At 41.3% G+C, this 19,488-nt stretch overlaps 1 protein-coding gene across 2 annotated transcripts; it reads left to right on the plus strand.

Annotated features, from left to right (window-relative positions):
* Positions 1-9,113: 9,113 nt before the first annotated feature.
* On the plus strand, positions 9,114-17,683 carry MTERF2 (mitochondrial transcription termination factor 2). Of its 2 annotated transcripts, none has more exons than XM_050927041.1 (2): positions 9,114-9,897; positions 14,524-17,683. In XM_050927041.1, the coding sequence occupies exon 2, from the start codon at positions 14,538-14,540 to the stop codon at positions 15,720-15,722; it is 1,185 nt and encodes a 394-aa protein (XP_050782998.1). In that variant the 5' UTR covers positions 9,114-9,897; positions 14,524-14,537; the 3' UTR covers positions 15,723-17,683. The 2 variants fall into 2 exon arrangements, with proteins under 2 accessions (XP_050782998.1, XP_050783007.1); XM_050927050.1 differs by having other exon boundaries at positions 9,114-9,798.
* The last annotated feature ends 1,805 nt before the right edge of the window (positions 17,684-19,488 follow it).

Consider the following 19,488-nt stretch of genomic DNA (forward strand, 5'->3'; position numbering starts at 1 on the left):
AGTGAAAGGATTAGAAATAAAGGCAAAACTGTGGGCATGGCTATGCTACAGCTGACTAGCTTCCTTCAGCCTAGCCAGATTTAGGTCAGCTTTACTACAGCACTCAGTGTGAATAGTTCATACCTCTGAGTAACATAGCTATGTCAATTATAGGCATAGACTAGACCTAACTCAAGGTTGTGGATCCTGGTGAATGATCTGCTGAAAGAAAAAGAGAGAAAACCACAAACAAATAAAAAACAGTAAAGATACCAAGTACATTTTATAATCAACTTTAATAAAAAACTTGTGTTCTTTTAAATACACTTTTCATTACCAAGGAAAGAGATTTCCCCTACTCCATTTGAGACACTTGTCAGATTTGCCTTTATATAATTTTTTATTTTTACTTTTGTATTTACTTTCCATACTTTAGCTGTTTCTTGCTCAAAAGAGCTTTCATGTTTAAGAGCAGAATAAGAGCAGCATAAGCCCAGACAGTACATTTTCCTGTCAAACTCAGCCATTATTGTTACAAAGAGAGAGTAGGAACACATATAGGACACCTTAAGCAGAATAATATTCTAACCAAAGATGAAGATAATTCATGAATTGAAATAGGTCATTTTTTAAAAAAGTATCCTCTACCAGCAGAGCTTTGTAAGTTAGCATTTAAGGCAGTTGAATGCAGTGTCACTGTATTGACCCTTTTGTCTCACAAAAGGAAGTCCTTTTTTATGGAACAGGTTACAATGATTCTCTTTTGTTTAAACTAGAGACACAGGCATAACTAGTATAAACCCAAGGTAATCTTGAGTGACAGCTACATATGTTTTTGAAAAGAATGATTAATATTTTTTAAAGGTGCAGTTAAGATATGCAGACTTTGCGCAGCTGTTGGGAACTGTGCATGGGATGCAATCTGGCTCAAGATTTTCAAACAACTAAGAAGGGACATGATAATATACCTTTCTGTACCATTATTTTGTATATCGGGAATTTTTTGTTCACCATGGCTCATTACAAGAACAAGGGGACATTCAGTGAAACATAAAAATGTAGGGCTGAAAGGGACCTTGAGAGGTCATTCAGTCCAGCTATCCACAGTGGGGCAGGACCAAGTATATCTAGACCATCCACGGCTGTGTTCGTCTACTCTGTTCTTAAAAATCTCCAAGGATAGGGATTCCACAGCCTCCCGTAAGCTATTCCAGGGCTTACTTACCCTTAGAGTTTTCTTACTATTAACCTAAATCTCCCTTTTTGCAGATTAAGCAGATCATTTCTTGTCCTGTCTTCAGTGGACATGGAGAACATTGCTCACGGTTTTTCCTGTAACAGCCCTTAACATATTAGAAGACTTACCAGGCCCTCTCTTCAATCTTTTCCTCACGACTAAGCATGACTCTTTTTTTTTTTTTTTTAAAAGAACTTTTCCTCCTAGGTCAAGTTTTCTAAACTTACCATTTTTGTTGTTCTCCTCTAGATTCCATGCATTTTGTCCACATCTTTCTTGAATTGTCTCACCAAAAGTGGACACAGTACTCCAGCTGAGGCCTCATCAGTGAGGAGTAGAATTGAACAGTTAGCTCCCATGTCTTTCATATGATGCTCCTGTTAATGCATCCCAAAAACTAGAAGATGGCAAATTGAAAACTGATAAAAGTAAGTATTTTCATACAATGCAGGTTAGTCTGTGGAACAGTCAGAGACCAGGACATAGGCATTCAGGCCTAGTGGTTGGAAGGGGAGTCAGGCAGCCAGGAATAGAAACCCAGGTCAGAGCCAAAAAATGAGAAATTGGAACCAAGGCTCAGAGCTGGGTTACCTGTAGAGAAACAAGGGAAAGGCTGAGTACAAGCAAGCGCTATTACAGCTGTGGGCAAATGCTTTGAGCAGGCACCAAACTGCTGGTGCTGGGCTAGAGAGCTATTCTGCTGACTCTTCCTACTCATCAGGTGGAGTAGCCAACCAAGCAATCTGCTACCGGCCAGTGGCACTCTTTAGGTTGCCCAGTGACTGACTCTGCTGCATACCCTGATTCCAGATGGGAACTGAATGCTAAATAGTATAATTGAGCCTAAAAGTTTAGCAGACTTAAAACAGCAATTAGACATTTACACAAACATAATATACAGCAGTAAGTACCAAATAAAAAGCCATGAATTTTGGAAGAGATATAAACCCTCATTCTCCAGGACTAAAGGCAACCAATAATTATAGGTTGCCTAAGAGGAAACTTACCCTGCCTCTTACAGGTCTTTTAGCACCTTCCTCTGAAGCATCTCGTGTTGGCCATTGTCCGTAACAAACTATTGGATTAGCTGCACCACTGGTCTAATTTAGTATATGTGACATTATTGATATAAACTGGGACCATATAGAACATGGTTTGCAACCAAAGTCCTGTAGTGGCACCAAATCTTATGTAAAGGGGGTCATATAAGATGTCTAAGACCTTGGTTGCTGGTTATGATTATGCTTCTGTATGTCTGTATCATTTTGTAGTTGAAGTTATGAGTATTGGATCTATACTGTCTGTATTTCAAATTTGTGCTGTGTTTCTGGGAAACATCCCAGACAAGTTGGTGTTAGCTCTGCCTAGCCTGCTTGATGGCCCATTAAGGACCATCAGCTACACAATAACCCATTGAGAGGGGGCAGATCCATCTTGTAACTCAGCAGGGTGTACAGGAACTTGCCCATGTGACTGCAGACTCCCATTTTGCTGTAATTTTCCACAGTAAGAACAAAGAAGTGTTCTTACATCTGTAAGCAGAGTCAGGATAAGCTCTACCCTGACATCTGGTGGAAAGAATTTCAGAGAGTGTATTTGCATAGGCACGCCTACCCTATCCCAGACTGCTGAGCTGTGGGACTGCTTGGTGACAAATGACTCACCCTCAGTTGGGTGGTACTTGCTAGACAAGGGACATGGGTTCCAAAACCCAGTGAATTGAGAGAGAGGCTGGGGACAGGTATCTGTGCCTGGTGGTGCAGTCTCCTTGTGGAGCCAGAAGCACCAGTTCCACCCCCTCCTCTCTCCACTGTGGAATGTCAGAGTTGATTTTTTTTTTTATTTTATTCCCTCAAGAATCTAAATACTGGTTACTGAGCTGAACTCACTTTGGGCTAATGGTGCACTAGCACTGGGGCTCCCCCACTAAGAGCTGAGATCACTAAGAGTTGAAATCACTAAAGAGCTGAAATAACTGATCTGAGAGCACTGAGTACTGTGCTAACTAGTGGGGGAGCCTGAAGTTATACTGTGGAACAGAGCAGCTGGTGGAGTGGAGCAGTTGCGGGGACGGCTGGAGCGGATCATGGGACAGCTGGTGGCAGCAGAGCAGCTGGCAGAGCGGAGTAGCTGTGGGACGGGTGGAGCGGCCCACAGAGCGAGCGGAGCCGAGCAGTTTGCAGAGCAGCTCATGGAGCAGAGCAGCTGGTGGAGCGGAGCAGTTTCTGAGGACGGCTGGAGGAGCAGCTGTTAAAGCGGAGCAGTTCGTGGAGAAGGCAGAAGCAGAACCCACGGAGAGGCAGGGCAGTTGGCCCCGGACCACGTAAGGTGCCCCTTTCTACCCTGGCTGGGGGGAGGGACCTCTACAGATAAACTCTCGAACTCTAGGGTGGCATTGACCAGAGACTTTTGGGTTGTTGGACTTTGGGGTGATTGGACTTAAAACCCTAAGGGGAAAAAGGACAGTGCCAAACGTACTTGGAGGTGGGTTTTTGTTTATGGTTTGTGTTATAACCCTGTTTGTGGTGTTTCTCCAATGGGATGCCGCATTGATTCCTTCCTTTATTAAAAAGATTTTGCTACACTCAGACTCCGTGCTTGCGAGAGGGGAAGTATTGCCTCCTAGAGTCGCCCAGGGGGCTGTGGTATGTGAGTGTCCCAGGTCACTGGGTGGGGGCTCGAGCCGGTTATGCATTGTGTTACTGAAACGGAACCCCTGGATACTGAACCCGGCCCTTGTTGCTGCCAACTCAGAGGGGCAGAAGGGTTACACATCTGGAAGAGCCTATATAAGGCTAATGCCTCATCTCCATCTTGTCTTCAATCCTGCTTCTTACCTCTGGAGGATTTTGGTACAAACTGAAGCTCTGAACAAAGGAATGATGACCCATCCCAGCTGTGGATGTACTCCAGAGACTTGATTTGAACCTGCAGTTTATTCCATCACTGCTACAAGCCTGAACTAAGAACTTTGCCAGTACCGTATGTAATTGATTCCATTTAACCAATTCTAGCTCTCATCTCTATTTTTTCCTTTTATGAATAAACCTTTAGATTCTGAAGGATTGGCAACAGCGTGATTTGTGAGTAAGATCTGATGTGTATATTGACCTGGGTCTGGGACTTGGTCCTTTGGGATTGAGAGAACCGTTTTCTTTTAAATGGGGTGTTGGTTTTCATAACCATTCATCTCCAGGACGACTGGCACTGGTGGTGATACTGGGAGACTGGAGTGTCTAAGGAAATTGCTTGTGTGACTTGTGGTTAGTCAGTGGGGTAAAACCGAAGTCCTTTTTGTCTGGCTGGTTTGGTTTGCCTGAGAGGTGGAAAAACCACAGCCTAGAGTGGTACTGCCCTGTTTAAGCAATTGGTCCTGAATTGGCACTCTCAGTTGGGTCCCGCCAGAACCGCATCGTCCCAGTATAGCAATTCATGTGTTCCTCACACTGCTACTGTTGGTGGAGTACTGAAAACAGTTTCACATGGTAATTTTAACTTTTTCTGTTGCTTTTGCAGTTTTACCTTAAGGGATGGACAACAACAGGAAGTGTGTGCTGATTACAAATAAAAATAATTATGCAAGAGCATCCTGCCTCCATTTACCTGTTTCTCTCCCAATAAGGAATGAACCCAGACCAGAAGTCCCTACTTAGAAGCAGAACACTATTTTAAAAAAAAAACTAGTTATTTGTTCTCTACTGAAGTAGATTTTTGTAAATAGAGTAATAGTGTAATGTAGAAAGGTGGACTCAACACCTTTGCAGCTGTGTGGCATAGCAACTATCCTTTCTAGCAGCCTCTGTCTACAGTCACTTCAGTGGTCTCTTCTCATGACATAGCCCTCCAGTCAGGTCACATCACATTTAAGTCTATCCCTTCTCGAGTAACAGAAAGTCCAACAAACAGAAGTTGGAACACATAATCTCAAGACCTTGTCTCTCCAGCCCTCTAACTTGGGGCCCACTGGTCATCACACTCTTCTCTCCTTCCTAGTGGGGAACCCATGCCCACCATCTACATTGTGTTCCAATCCAGATGCCCTATGTCTGCTGTCAGACACTTCATCATTGCCTCCCTGGACGCTTTCCTGTCTTCAGCCATTTCCCCCAGCCATTTCCCCCAGCCCCTTCCTGGGGCCTTTGTAACAAGCAACGTCTCCCAGAGCTTATCTCCAAAGGTCCAGTTCTTACCCTTATGTCAGGGTCAGCCACAGGAGTTTACTCCAGTTCTGTGGATACCAGCTATCATCCCTCTCTGGACTTCCTCCTCACTCTCCAGACCTTCCTGTTCCCCACAGGTCTTTCCACTCTCTACTTTCCTACTCCTCAGAAGGAGACCATTTTCCTCTCTTCCCATGCAGCCCTTCAAACTTCAGACCCAAACGCATTTTAAGATTTGCCATCACAGCCTCTTGGGATTTACTGCCTCAAGTTTACTTTTAGCTCAGGAGGTCTTGCCTCTGGCCCTAGACTTCACTACCTCTGGCTGAGGACCTTCTGATTCTAGAACAAGCATCTCACAGCCTTTAACCGAAAAGAGGAAACTACCTTTCTCCTAGCTTTCTTCCCTGGGCTTCCCTCCATTATCCTGTGCTCTTTCCTCTATGAAAACCAAGTGGCATTGGAACCACAGTCATAGCACCACTCAGATTTGGCCCATCTATGGAGGGGTGGAGAGGCCAAATCTAAAGGGAGTTGTGTCCAGCTTTACCCACTTGAAATGCTGGGAGGTATGGGCTCCTATTAACCATTTCATTCCCTGTTTGGAGATACAGACACCTTACATTTTTCCATGCTGTCCATCCTAAGGCATAAGCAAAATAGGAGGCTGCATAGGGCACCTGAAAATTTGGGGCACCACTAGGTCTTAGTGTCCACCCCTCCACCTTCCTATCCCTGTTCTGACCGTGCCTGCAGGCTCCCACAGCTGGCTGCTGCAGCCTGGTGACTCTTACTCTGGAGGGGATCTAGTAACTTAAAGTGAAAAAGCCTTCCCGCCAGCCAGATCTATTAGTACAACATTGAAACTATTAAAGAGCTATCCAAGTGGTAATGAAGGCATTTGCCAAATCCCAGGTATATACTGTCAGTTTCTGAATTTACTGATAAAAACAGTTGTGCATTACTATTACAGATTATGCATTCCTTATGCCACCCGATTTTAAACCAAACTTTGCACCCTCGATAATCTGTATGTTATTCCCTGATAACCAGAAACTTCTATGCCTAAACTCTCTACCGTTCACTTTTTTTTTAACATCATCTTAATAAAATATTTACTCAGAACATATTAGTCTACAGGACCTTAGTTTAAAATTTGCTTTAAAAATATTTTACTACTGAGTTGGTGAAGATTATAAAATCACATCTCTAACAAATCCTTGCACAGATTTTTAGATGCACAATCATCTTTAGCCTTAAATGCTTGGATCTTCAGACATACAGTTTTTAAAATAAATCCTTCAAAAGTCCATCCTTATCTAAAATATAGATTTTAATTTAAATTACTATAGTAAAAAAAAACTTGCTTCTTGTCCTTTCTGTCCATCCCTTTCTCCCTTACCTCCCCCCATCCCTTGAAGAAAGCCCTTAAAGGGACAACACCCCTTTCCTTCCAGATAGCTGGACAAAGTTTCCTTCTCTTTACTTCTGACTATCTGATGAACTAGTTTTAAGAGAACCCTCCAGCAAAATCAGTATCTTAGTAATATATAAAATCCTTTGTTATGCCTAAAATCTTTGGAAACATATTTTTTAAAGTTGGTGAAATTTCATACATATGTCTATTGTTAAGGCGATCACACAGAGTAAATTAAGTGTTCTCTTTTTCTAAAAGTAATGAACATTGTTATGAACACACTAAATGTCTGAGACTGATTAATTTAAAAGAATGTCTTTGTTTCAGTGAGTTAAATATGTAGTAATCTGGAACGATTACTTTATAAAAGCTCAAGAGTACATTTAAAATATAAAATCAGCTTTAAATATTGATTAAGAAAATGTAAAATAGAAGAGCTGCATCATGTATTCCATAATATTTAATATTGTATTCAGTAAGACAGCTGACTCGCCCTTACTACAAAATCTTTGCAAATAAATGTCTGACAAATGTCAGGGCATATCAAAAAACCTGTGACTGACATTTTTTATTGCCAAGTTTAGTGCTTTTAATTAGGTACCTTCTGCATGTCCATTCTGCATGAGAGAGAGGGTACGGGGGTCTCTTCGGGGAACTGTGATTCTCCGCCACAGTGAAGTGGGCCAGGCATCTAGCTATCCTTTGCTGCCTCGTCCCTCCCCTGTACCCGCACCCCGGGCTGTGAGCACGGGCTGCCATCGGGCATAGGGGAACCAGTTTAAGAATACTGCATAGGGCCCCATAAATCCTAAGGATGGCCCTGATTGTCCCTCTCCAACTCCTGAACTTTATGAAATATTATTATTTAAGGTACAGCGGCTACCAGCTGTCATGATTAGAGAGCCCTATGGTGTTTGTTGCTATACGAGCTACCACTGATCCACACAGCTTAAATAGAATTTGTGGGGCCAGTTTAGCTCCCATTGAAGTCTATGGAAGTTTTGCCACTGACTTCAATCGGAGCATGAATGGCCTTAAGGCTTTCAAATACTGTTTCTTTATAGGCTTAACTTCAGGTCCTCAAAGAAGAGGAAACATAAAAATGAGGAACAGAGGCCCCAAATCACCTCTCTTCTCCCTTTCTCTCTACCTATAATATCCACAATGCCTGAAGGACAGGGCAAGGAACCCAAACCTTAAGTAATATAACACTGGTATTTCAAAGGGTAACAATAAGTTTAACAAAACAACTTTTTCTCATGATCTCATTCTTTTTGGTCACATGCTTAGGACTTATGCAAATATTCCAACTCAGTTTAAAACTAGAATCCACCTACATCTAATCTGGGCCTACATTCTGACATAAAATGTGATATATTGGGGTCTTTTGACCACAGAGGAAAACTGGGATGTGAGTCTCTGTTCTCTTTGGGAGACTATGAGAGAGATATTGGCCTTAATAAGCTATTATAGTAGGTGAAATGGAGTATGAACTGTGAGCTATATTTAGGGCTGTGCTGGTTGGAGATATGCATGTAGAGGTTTTTATTTTACAGAGCTTTACTTTTAAAAAAACTAAATTTCAAATATTTGTTTCTTTAATAACCACATTCTAATATTTTGAAATAAAGGCTATTGCTTTATTTAAAACCTTAATTCCATTTTCATGTCTGGGAATTTTATTAAATCTAGACATGCTTCAGTGTCTGAAATTGGAACATTTCTATTTAAAACTGCAACAAAAACAGTTGTATCAAGTGGAAGAAATATGAACATAAGTGATTCTCAGTTAGAAAGACGCTGTAGTCTGCTTATCCTCACTCTAATTAAGGAAGAAGATACAGTAGCATGAGTTACAGCATATCAAAAGCTTGGTAAATTACCACAATGAAACGAGAGCACTGAGACTTAATTTATTAACAACTGTACTTCACTACCAGCTGCGAGCTTGACTGAGGCCTTGGCTACACTGGCGCTTTACAGCACTGCAACTTTCTTGCTCAGGGGTGTGAAAAAAACACCCCCTTGAGTGCTGCAAGATACAGTGCTGTAGAGTGCCAGTGTGCTGCAAGCTAATCCCCATAGGGAGGTGGAGTACGTGCAGCGCTGGGAGAGCTCTCTCCCAGCACTGGTGCTGCGACCACACTCACACTTCAAAGCGCTGCTCTGGCAGCGCTTTGAAGTTTTGAGCGTAGCCAAGCCCTGACTCAAAGTATTCTCTTCCTCCTTGCACTGATTGAAAACATCAAACTACTGGATTTACATCAACATAGAAGTGGTGAGAGAAATCAGACCCATCCCTGCACTGCCAGGGTATTCACATACTACTGCCTAAACTCCCCCATCCCATCCCAGCATGCAGAAGGCCCAGTCAAGCCTAGGATGGATTCTCAGGGGAATAACCTTTTTGGGTGTCCCACAGTCTAGGTCAACAATCTAGTGCAGCTGTTGCCAGGATATTATATGGGGATAACCAGCAAAGCTGAAATCATAAGGGCAGATTCAGCTCTGGTTTATCCTACAGAAGTAAAGATAGCTACTCCCTTGAATTTGGCCCTTAGCCACCAACTGCTCCTAGGACAGCCCATCGTAAAACATCGGCTATTTTACAGTGATCTGTGAAATGCACTTCTGTGGAGTCTAAAGAGGCCTCCCTATTGCCCTCCTCACTCAGACACACCCTAGTCTCCCTCCCCCAGTTATCCTTAAATTACCCAGTCACTGGCCACCGTGCTGGGGCCTGGGTTCGTTGCATTCATTTCATGCAAACATCCCATTGGCGATTTACAGGTTTTAACTCTAATTTTCAAAGGGCCAGACCCTGGCGGCCCCTGGGCGTCACTGGGAAAGGCCCCACCTTTGCAGCTCAGCAGGGCAGGGGAGTTCCCAGCAGGGGACGCTGTGCTGCTCCCGCTGGGCCCAGGACCCGCAGCCTCCTCGCTCTTCCCACCGGGCAACAGGGACGGGACAGGCCGCTTGCGCTGAGCCAGCGAGGTCCCCACCCGGTACAAGGGGGGGGGTCGCTCCGTTCCCTCCTCCAACGGGCGGTACCGGCGCCAGCCCGCGTCGCCCCTCAGGAGAGCCAGCGGGAGCCCGGAGCCCAGGTCAGGAGCCCGGGGTGGCGGCCGAAGGGCTGAGCACCAGCGACCGCTCCCGCAGCAGCCCGGCCACTGGGGGCTCAGGCAGGGCTGGGTCCCTCCCTCACGGCTGGCACCACAGCGGGGCCCTGCCGCCCTCCCCTCCAGACTCGGGGTCGCTTGGGCCCCTCTCGCCAACGCGGAGCTGGGCCCTGCCCGCCCCCACCCGTACGGCGCTGTGTTGGGGGCGCCACAGCCTCTTCCTCACGCCTGTATCCGCGCGAGGGGGCGAGCCAGTTATTAGCACATCCTCAGCTCTCCGGGGTCGCCCGTCGCTGAATCAATCCCTCTCTCGCGCTGCCGCTGAGAACTGAGGCTAGAGAGAGCCCCCCCCCCCGTTTCCTGTACACAGTGCTGGGGGGTAGGGGGCTGTAGATGGCGTTTGTTTTCCTAATTCGGTGAAGACAGTTGAGCATATTGAAGGGGACATTTGAAAAAGCAAAAGTGCAGGTGTCTGAGCTGAGCGTTAGCTGCTCACAGGTGCTCAGACTGTATAAATCCTGACAGGTGTGAAATCCTCCCTTCTCAGACTATATATTTTATAAAAGTGGAGAGATGTTTTCTCCAGACTGCTGCAGGAGGTCTGTGCCTTAAAGGAGTTAATTTATAATCGTTCAGCAGTTTAGCCTTATAATTGTTGCATTTTCATAGACCCATGGTGTTACCACCACATTTTAAAATGTAAGAGGACTTCAATGGTATTTCTGTAATATTACATACATAGATGTAATGCTTATGGAGGAATCTACACCCTCTCCTCTGAACTTTTTTATTCTATTTTACAATACAGCATTGTAAACTGCTGCACTATTGTATATTATATTTCACTACTGGAATTTCAAACTTAAAAACATATCAAGAGTATCACACCTTGGTACACTGCTTGAAAGTTAGCAAATAGTCATTGGTGCAGGTGAAATGAGTTTAATCCTGGACAAGTTCGTAGTAGACAGCTGTATACTTCATTAATATTACTACCACATCTGGATGTAACTGGCACCCTTGTTGACTATGGGATCAAAGGCCTCATCTAGTCTGGCCTTTTTCTTAACATCTCCCAAAACTGCACTACTGCCACCACAACATATGAAATATCTAAAAGTCTGAATGTAGCTATACATATTTGTATCTACATATCTTGGAACTATACGTTTTAAGGATAGTAAGAACAGTCTAGCATCTGTTAGAAAAATCTCCGGAGATTTTGTGGACTACGGTGAACAGAGACTATTCCATAATATTATTCCAGAACTTGGTTATTTTGAAGACAGTGTTTTCCTACAAAGCTTCTTGTAAATAATGATATTCTCATCTACAGACTTTATAATATTATTTCAATATCAAATCATAGCTTTTAGACACTTCTTTAGCAGGACACTATCAATTTAAAAATCTATTCATTTTTTTAAAGTTCAGATTAATTTCATGTATTACAATTGCCCTGCATACCCATACCAAGTATTGGATGTTAACAAATCACATTTTTCTACTTTTAAAAAATGTTTTTATCTTTCCTGTTTCTCTGTGACCCTCACTAAACAACAGAGAAACTGACTACACGCAAAGTAGTGTCTACAGTATAAAACAAAAAGATTTTTCCCCATCTACTTTGTTTCACTTTAGTAATCTGGCATTTTTTATAGGTAAAACGTTGAAACAGAAGTGCAGATTTTAAGTTGGCTGAGTCCCTTTGACAGAACCTGTGCTGTGACTTATGTGCCTGACCTCAGATTAGCATGGATAGCATTTACTAGGCCAAATTTCACTCTTTAAAATTTTGCTTAAGAAGTATATTAGATGTTATTGGAAAAAAGTGTTCATGAGTAGTGTATTTATAAGTGAATATGGTACTGAAGTCTATTCTAGTCTTTTAAGTCCTTTCTTTGACAATTTGTAAATTGAAAATAAAAGTTGGGCTTGGCTATTTTACTAGTAAGTACTTTTATGGATCCCATTACCAAAGTCTCCAACCACTTTTAATAATACTTCATTTCCATGAGAACCGTGGATCGAAGGTGCTAAAGTGCCACACACAATTTAACTAAGGTCCTGATCCTGCAAATACTTACATACATGCTTAAGTTTACCCACCAAGTAGCTCCAGTGAATTCAGTAGGACTACTCACAGTACGAAAAGTTAAGCACTTGCATAAGACTTTGCAAGATCAAGGCAGTAGGCCTTAAACCCCATGAAATATTATTCCAGTTTTTCAAGATTGGGAAACTAAAGCACAGAAAGTTGAATGACTTGCCGACAGTTACACAGCAAGGCTTTGACAGACCTAGAAACAGACCAAGACTGCCTGAGTCCCAGTTCTGTGATTCAGCTTGCTAGACAAGACTTCCTTAAATTATGAAACTCTTGAGATCACATCAGAAACCTTAGATTGCGACTTTAGTATGTTCACATAATAGCTGGATTATGGGAAGAAATCTTATTCAGCTTCAAAAATTTTAAATAATCTCAAAGAAAAATACTAGTAAAAATGTTTTACATTAGTGTCCTCTTGTATGTAAGATAAACATGCCTACAATTATTTAAGAATTTGAACTAAATTTCTAAAGTATTAAAGGCTTCTTAATCTAGCAGAAAAAAGGTATAACAAGCTAATGGTTAGAAGTTTAAGCTACACAAATTTAGACAAGAACTAAGGGACAGATTTTTAAGTGAGAATAATTAACCATTGGAATAATTTACCTAGGACTTGATGGATTCTCCATCATTTGCGGGCTTTAAAGAAATACTGAATATTTTTCTAAAAATGTATCAAACAAAAGTTGGATGCAGAAATTACTAGGGAGGGTTCTTTGTCCTGTGGTATGTGCGAGATTAGTCTACTAGAATATCATAATGGTCCCTTCTGTCCTTAAAGCAGTGGTTCCCAAACTTTTCACAGTTGCGCCCCTGCCCCTTAACCTTGTCCACATCCACCCCACATCCTCTCGGCAGCTGGGGCTGGAAGCAGGGCCACAGCTCAGGGGTGGGGGTGGGGCATGGACAGGAGTAGTGGGGTGGGGGGGCAGAGCTGGAGACAGGAGTGGCACCAAGGCTGGGTCTGGGAGCCATGGTCAGGAGCCACGGCTGGGGGCGGAGCAGGGCTGGTCTGCGCTCCTTCCCCACCCCCATGAGAGCTGGCCCAGGCCCTGCTGCATCCCCCTCAAAAACATTCCTCCGTGTCCCCCAGTGGTGGCATGCCCCACAGTTTGGGGACCACTTCCTTAAAGTCTGTGAAAAATTGACTTTTTTCCTGCTCTCTTTTTGATCTTAAGGGTATTTTTAGCTGAGGAGAAACTGCTGTACAGTAAAACTGACAGTACACAAAGTTGTCAAGTGCACAAACTGAATTCAGTTGTTTTTTTGCTGACTTTCAATTATAGTAATCAGTGGTGTGTTACTTATAGCAATAATTGGTACAAAATTTTCAAACAAATATGATTTTTCAAGTTTTTACTCTCCCCTTTAGCTTCTAAAAGGTTTTTATTAAAAGTAGAAATTTAAGTTTAAAAACATACCTGATAGTGCCCTTTTGTATTTAAACACTGTTGTTCTTCCTCTCATCTCAGAATATGTGCAGCTGCATTAACGATAACCTAAATTCAGTTAGAGGGTGGGTGGGAACACTAATTATCCAAAATCACATTCTGATTAACTGATTGGGTTTGTCACATCTGTGCACCAAATCCAAAGGATGCACAGATGGGAACTCATTTACACATAAATCCGTTTGCTCATTTTGTTCAACAGGTGACAGGGGAAGTTAAGTACAGAAAAAGATAAGGCAGCTATGGGGATGGGAGATGAAGAAAAGTAGTTGTTTGAAGGCCTAAAGGAGAAAGCGATAACAATAACTCCCTCCCCAAAATGCCAAGCTGCTAGTTCAGCCACTTTTAACCTACCTGACTAGTCATAAGAAAGCTGTCCAATAGTCCAAATTATCATTTATTATAAAAAGTGAGTTTAGTGGCTTTTAGAATATATATGGCCAATGAAAGAAAGAGAGGATGTCTGGAAAAAACTGAATATATTCAAAGTATTTGAAAAAGGCATTTAGCTTTTCCCTCCCATTGATCCTTTTAATTGAAACTTTTGTTTAAAAAAAAAAAAGCAGCAGCTAAATTGCATAGAATCTCATACTTTAAATGTGCAGCTGAAGAGCTACTCTGTAATAGCAATAAGACACTTCTGAGTGCCCATGAGTTGGCTAATGATGCATTTTTGGCAGGATTCCCCCAACCATGCATTGTATCTTGCAGTACATCAGAGGCATCCACCAGTAGCCTATTAATGAACACCCTTTTGGGGACAGTTAAACTTGCGTGGTATTTGGGGCAGAACACTCACATTCTGCCCCATGTTCCCTATATGGCATTTGGGGGTTTTATTGTTCTAATGAAGCATCCTTTGAAATGTTAGCAGAAAATTCCATGTTCATTCTGAAGTGGAATGAAAGCTAGGTATGTGAAAATGTTCCTTTTAGAAGTAATTGTCTCCTATAGCAGCTCAGGTTTGAGCATGAATGTCTTTTGAAAATACTTTGCAAGACAGAAATTAATGTTTTCTAATTTTTGTTTTTACATTCATTTTGTATATAGTGCAGCACTCCAGAATGTTGAGAGGAATTGCTAATAGTGCAACACACATGTTTACATTTTCGTTGACTAGATCTCAGCACTGCAAACCATTGTTGACTCTCTCATCCCTGTGGAAAAACATAAAAGATGCAAGCTTTTTACAGCATTTCAGTTATACAACTGATATAAAATCGAAAGTGGAGAACAAAAGAACTGTGGAGAATCTCTACAGATTAGCCGTTGATATTAAAAAAATTCGGAGACTAAAGGAGTGGGTCCTCTTTCAGGATGCAGCCTATGTTAAAGAAACTGCTAACACTTTACGTGAAATGGGAGCTGATAAGACTGCCATAGCAAATATTTTGGAACGTTGCCCAGAGGCAATCCTCCGTACCCCAGCAGAGATAAACTCTCAAAGAGATCTGTGGCAATCAGTATGCCAGAATGAAAAACAACTGGTCAAATTAATAGAACAATTTCCAGAGTCTTTTTTTACTGTTGAACATCATGAGAACCAGAAATCGAATGTTCAATTCTTTCAAGAGTTGGGACTGAAGAATAATATAATCAGCAGGTTCTTCACAAGTGCACCCGATATTTTTTACAAGCCTGTTGAGAAAAACAAACATATAGTAGAGACATTACAGAGAATGTATCTAAATTTAGGTGGTTCTAATGCCAATATGAAGATCTGGCTTCTGAAATTATTGAGTCAAAACCCATTTATTTTGTTAAATAGCTCCACAGCAGTTCAGGAGAACTTGGAGTTTCTCCAGAAGAAAGATTTCACTGATTCTGAAGTTCTGCAGCTGCTATCTAGGCTTAAAGGTTTTATTTTTAATCTTAGTCCTGACACTATGCAGAGGAGCATGTTTTTTTCCAAAGATGTTTTTAAGTGCAGTGATCAAGAATTAAAAGAGCTCGTGTTGAAATGCCCTGCTCTCCTCTACAATTCTGTTCTAGTTCTGGAAGAAAGACTCAGGGGACTGTTGAAGGAAGGAATTTCTGTAGATCAGATTAAAGAGACGCCAATGGTGCTGGAGTTGACAACCCAAATTGTGCAGTACAGAATTAAAAAGTTAGCTGCTTTAGGATACAATATAAAAAATGGAAATCTAGAAAATTTGAAGGGAACAAAGAGAGATTTTGAAGCCACTTATTGTAGGATACAAGCAAAGAGAGAGAGACCAATGTTTAATCCTGTTGCTCCTTTAGATTAATTTGAATACCTTTAATTTATTCAAAAAGGGAACTTTATCCTTTAAGGATGGAAATAAAAATATCCTTAGCCAAATTGTATTCTATTGCATGAAGTTGTGCAGTAGCTGGCTTTAATTCATAGCTCACTGGTACTTTTAAAAGTTGTATTACAAAAAGTGACCATAATAAAAGGTTGGCAATATAATTGCTATCATTTACATAAGGACTAGGTTTTTAGATTGTATCCCAAGCACACAATTTTTAAAGAAGTTTCCCCATCAAACTGGCCACCAATGTACCTAGGTCTTTAGCAATTGGTGTTGTACTGGCCAGTCTATGATAATACCGAGAACGATTATACTAACTAACAAGAAAAGTTAGCAGCATGAATTTTCAAAACTGTTCATCAGGCAGCAGGTAAGTAAAAGACTTTCAAAAAGTCCTTTAGGTAACTGCTACTGCAGCAAAGAGGCCACTGGAAGTTGAGACCAAATTGAAGCTCGCAGTCTAATGGGATGGAAGGAGATTACATAGCTAGAGTCTCCACGGAGAGGATGTACAAAGACTATTTACCATATTTATCTACAATCATTACTATAAGAGGGCCTTGTCACTGTCTTAGTGTGGTCTCTCATGGGGTCTCATCTTCTCCTGACTGACCTTCTTAGTTTTCTCTGTCAGTTGCTGGACATTTGCCTCCAGTTAAGTCCATCAGCTCTTCACATTTTGGGTTTGCAGTCTCTCGGCTGTTTTTGTGGAGACAGCCTGGTACTATTCCACACCTTTCTGCCTCCCATTCTTTCCTTGTACTCTCCATTTTTTCTTGTTTTCTCTATTGGTCACAGCTGTGGATGCCTGCTTTTATGATTTGCAGTTCTAGCAGCTGCCTGGGGTTGTGATCAAGCTGCTTGTTTATAAACAGGAAAGATTCTCCTCCCTCCTCTGTGTGCCCAATCTGGGGTTTGTAGACCCCATTACAGGCCCTGATTTGGTTGGGGATTCTGGGTGCTAAAATAAAGCGAATAAATAACAAAATGGTTTTAGAGGGTCTTTTTCAAGGTTATGAAACCTCAAGCTGGCTCCTCTTTCAGGAACACACTCTTTTTTTTTTTTTGGCCTTGGCTTCTGTCTGTTATTCCTCCTCCTCCTCCTCTTCCTGGGGCTAGAAGGAGAACAGGATCAGAGAGGGAATTAGCTAAAGACTGCTTCCAGAAGGAAGGAGGCAGAGAAGTCTGAGGGGAAGAGTGTGGTCTTGTGCCTGAGCCACAGCTACTTTAAAAGGCACAAGTCTTTGCTTTTAAACTGGTGAATATTAAAAGTGGACAAGATATGCAAACAGCCACTGCAGTTATTTCTTAAGCATATGGAAAAACAGATATCTTAGAAACCATGATGTGATAACTGCTGAGAAATGCTGACCTTTTAATAGCAGTTACTGTAGGTAGTCATTAGTCTTTGGGGGTGTGAAAGAAGTGATACATGACAAAAACAATCATTAGATGTCACCTGACTGAAATTAAAGTTGTCGAGGGTTTCTGCATAAGCTTTCATGAGCAAGTCGTCTGTATATATTCCTCCTTGGCAGGCAGGAGATAAAAATGCATGAAAGAGTGGTGAGGTGAGCAACTGCTAAGGAACATGTTCCATATTTAAAATGTCTGGAAATTCAAACAAGTGTGATCAAAAATATCAAATTGTAAATTGATTTTGTATCAAATTTTCAAAAGAAAAACCTACTAAATTCTTGGGGCTCAACCATGAACCAAAACTGTTGACTACAATGGGAATTTTTGTTGTGCATGAAATGTAAGATCAGGTCTGTTCTCTTTGAAATAACCCTGCCGAATACTTGAACTGTTATTTTGCTTGTCATGAGTATACATTTCACATATATACATACATAAAGTACAATTGACTGTAACACTTGCTATATTCGCTGTATAATTAAGGATATGTTGGCAATAAATCAGTTTTTTCTTCATTTCTTCTTATTTTCTTAGAGGTTTACAACTGCTGAAGAAACTTAGTAAATAATCCAATACCAAGATAAATACTTTTTTTCCTTGCAAACAACACCCTCAATACATATACCCTTCCTTTTCTGATCTGTCAATGAGGTTTGAGAATGTTGGGAACTAATCAGTGTTATGATATAGTCCTCTCTTTCAGTACTCAAGGGACTGGAGGATGTTTGCATCCTCTATGCTAAGTAAACTGTAATTTGTGAGAGAATGTTTTTGAATAGCAACAAGTATATTCATAACCATTGTTCCCCATTGTCTAGCATGTCACAACCCAACCATGGGACCATAGTAATGTATTTTATTCAAGACTGTATATATCAAGTGAAGTGTTAATTTCTTAACTTAAAACTCTTAATATGACAAGATTAAAGAGGGTGGTTTTTTGCTGTTGTTTCTACAGTTGTATTAAACACCAACTGGAGAACAACTTACCAAACAGGTAGAAATTCTATTACCATTCATGTGGCTGAGTATTATGATGCATACCCAGAACAATGGTGTTGATTCAGCCTTAATTTTGGAATTTCCCTGCTTGAGGGCTTAACTGTGCAATTCTGATTTCTTTAAAACATTGTCATATTAAATAGATGTATTCTGTATAGGGGAAAAAGAGACAGATTCCACTCTTATTCTTTCATATTAAAAAAGGAAAAAAATAGAGGGTAGTTTTATTTACAGAACAAACTATGCACAGTTCAGTATTAGGAATATGTATCTGTGCTAACCTGAAAATTTCCCTTCTTTCAGATCCACTATGGTAGGTACTTCAGCTTGCTAGCAGTTTGGGGCAGAACCAGATCTGTCAGTCACTGGAAGCAAGGGAATGCCCCACCTCCTGAAGTTCCCTTTGTTGAGAACTTCCACAGCCAAGATAATTCAAATCTACTTTTCTAAATTATAGATTATGTTCTATACTTTGAGGAAAAAGCACAATGATTTTTCCTACTACTGCACATGATAAATTCAACTTAACAACAACAAATCAAATTGGATATAAATTCCTCTCTCTATTCTGAATAATCCATTTGTCCCCAAAGTGGGCTGGATCGGTGGACCTTATTACTCAAAGAAAAGAAATTTTCAGGTAAGCATGGATAATTTTTCTTTATGCTAAGGTCCACAGAGCCATTACAGTGGGATTTTCATAGCCTCCAGGATATGAAGTGAGACCTTCCTTTAAATGTGGACATTCAAAATTAGGTAGATTATAATCTGCAGCTATATATCCTCCATCTTCCCCTGGGCACTAAGGCATGGAGAAGACATCTGCCAAAAGAAAGGGAACATCATTGGCTAAGACTCGATGACTAGTATCCAGGATTTTATTATTTTGTATTGATGGCTATGGGGGTGTCTAGCAGATATCAATACAGGAGACATGACTACTCTGCTCTGAGATTCTCATTGCTCCTAAAGACTGGACTTTGATGCTTACCAAAAGGAGAAATATTTCTTGAATTTACTTAGGGAATGAATGCTATGACAGTTATAAGGACTGTCTGAATTCAAAGTACAATAGTGGCTCTTGCTAGAGAAAGCTTCCATCTTCCAGGAACTCATCTGATTGGAGATATTAGCCATCTTCTGTTTGATAGGAAGTATAAAGCAGGGGTTCCATCTGCACAGTGCTGTAAGGAGCAGAATGAGGTTCCAAGGTCATGCTCTGTGATCCTGCAGGGTTGGAATAAGGGTTGTTGTCCTAAGGAAATATTTAATGTTGGGATGTGTACAAAATATCCTTTTCTTGAACATGCCCAGAACA

The sequence above is a fragment of the Gopherus flavomarginatus genome, chromosome 1 (genome assembly GCF_025201925.1).
Source record: "Gopherus flavomarginatus isolate rGopFla2 chromosome 1, rGopFla2.mat.asm, whole genome shotgun sequence".
NCBI lineage: Eukaryota > Metazoa > Chordata > Testudines > Testudinidae > Gopherus > Gopherus flavomarginatus.

Bases quoted from the DNA above. Each gene is read 5' to 3' on its own strand.
- MTERF2 (XM_050927041.1), top strand. From the start codon at position 14,538: ATGTTGAGAGGAATTGCTAATAGTGCAACACACATGTTTACATTTTCG.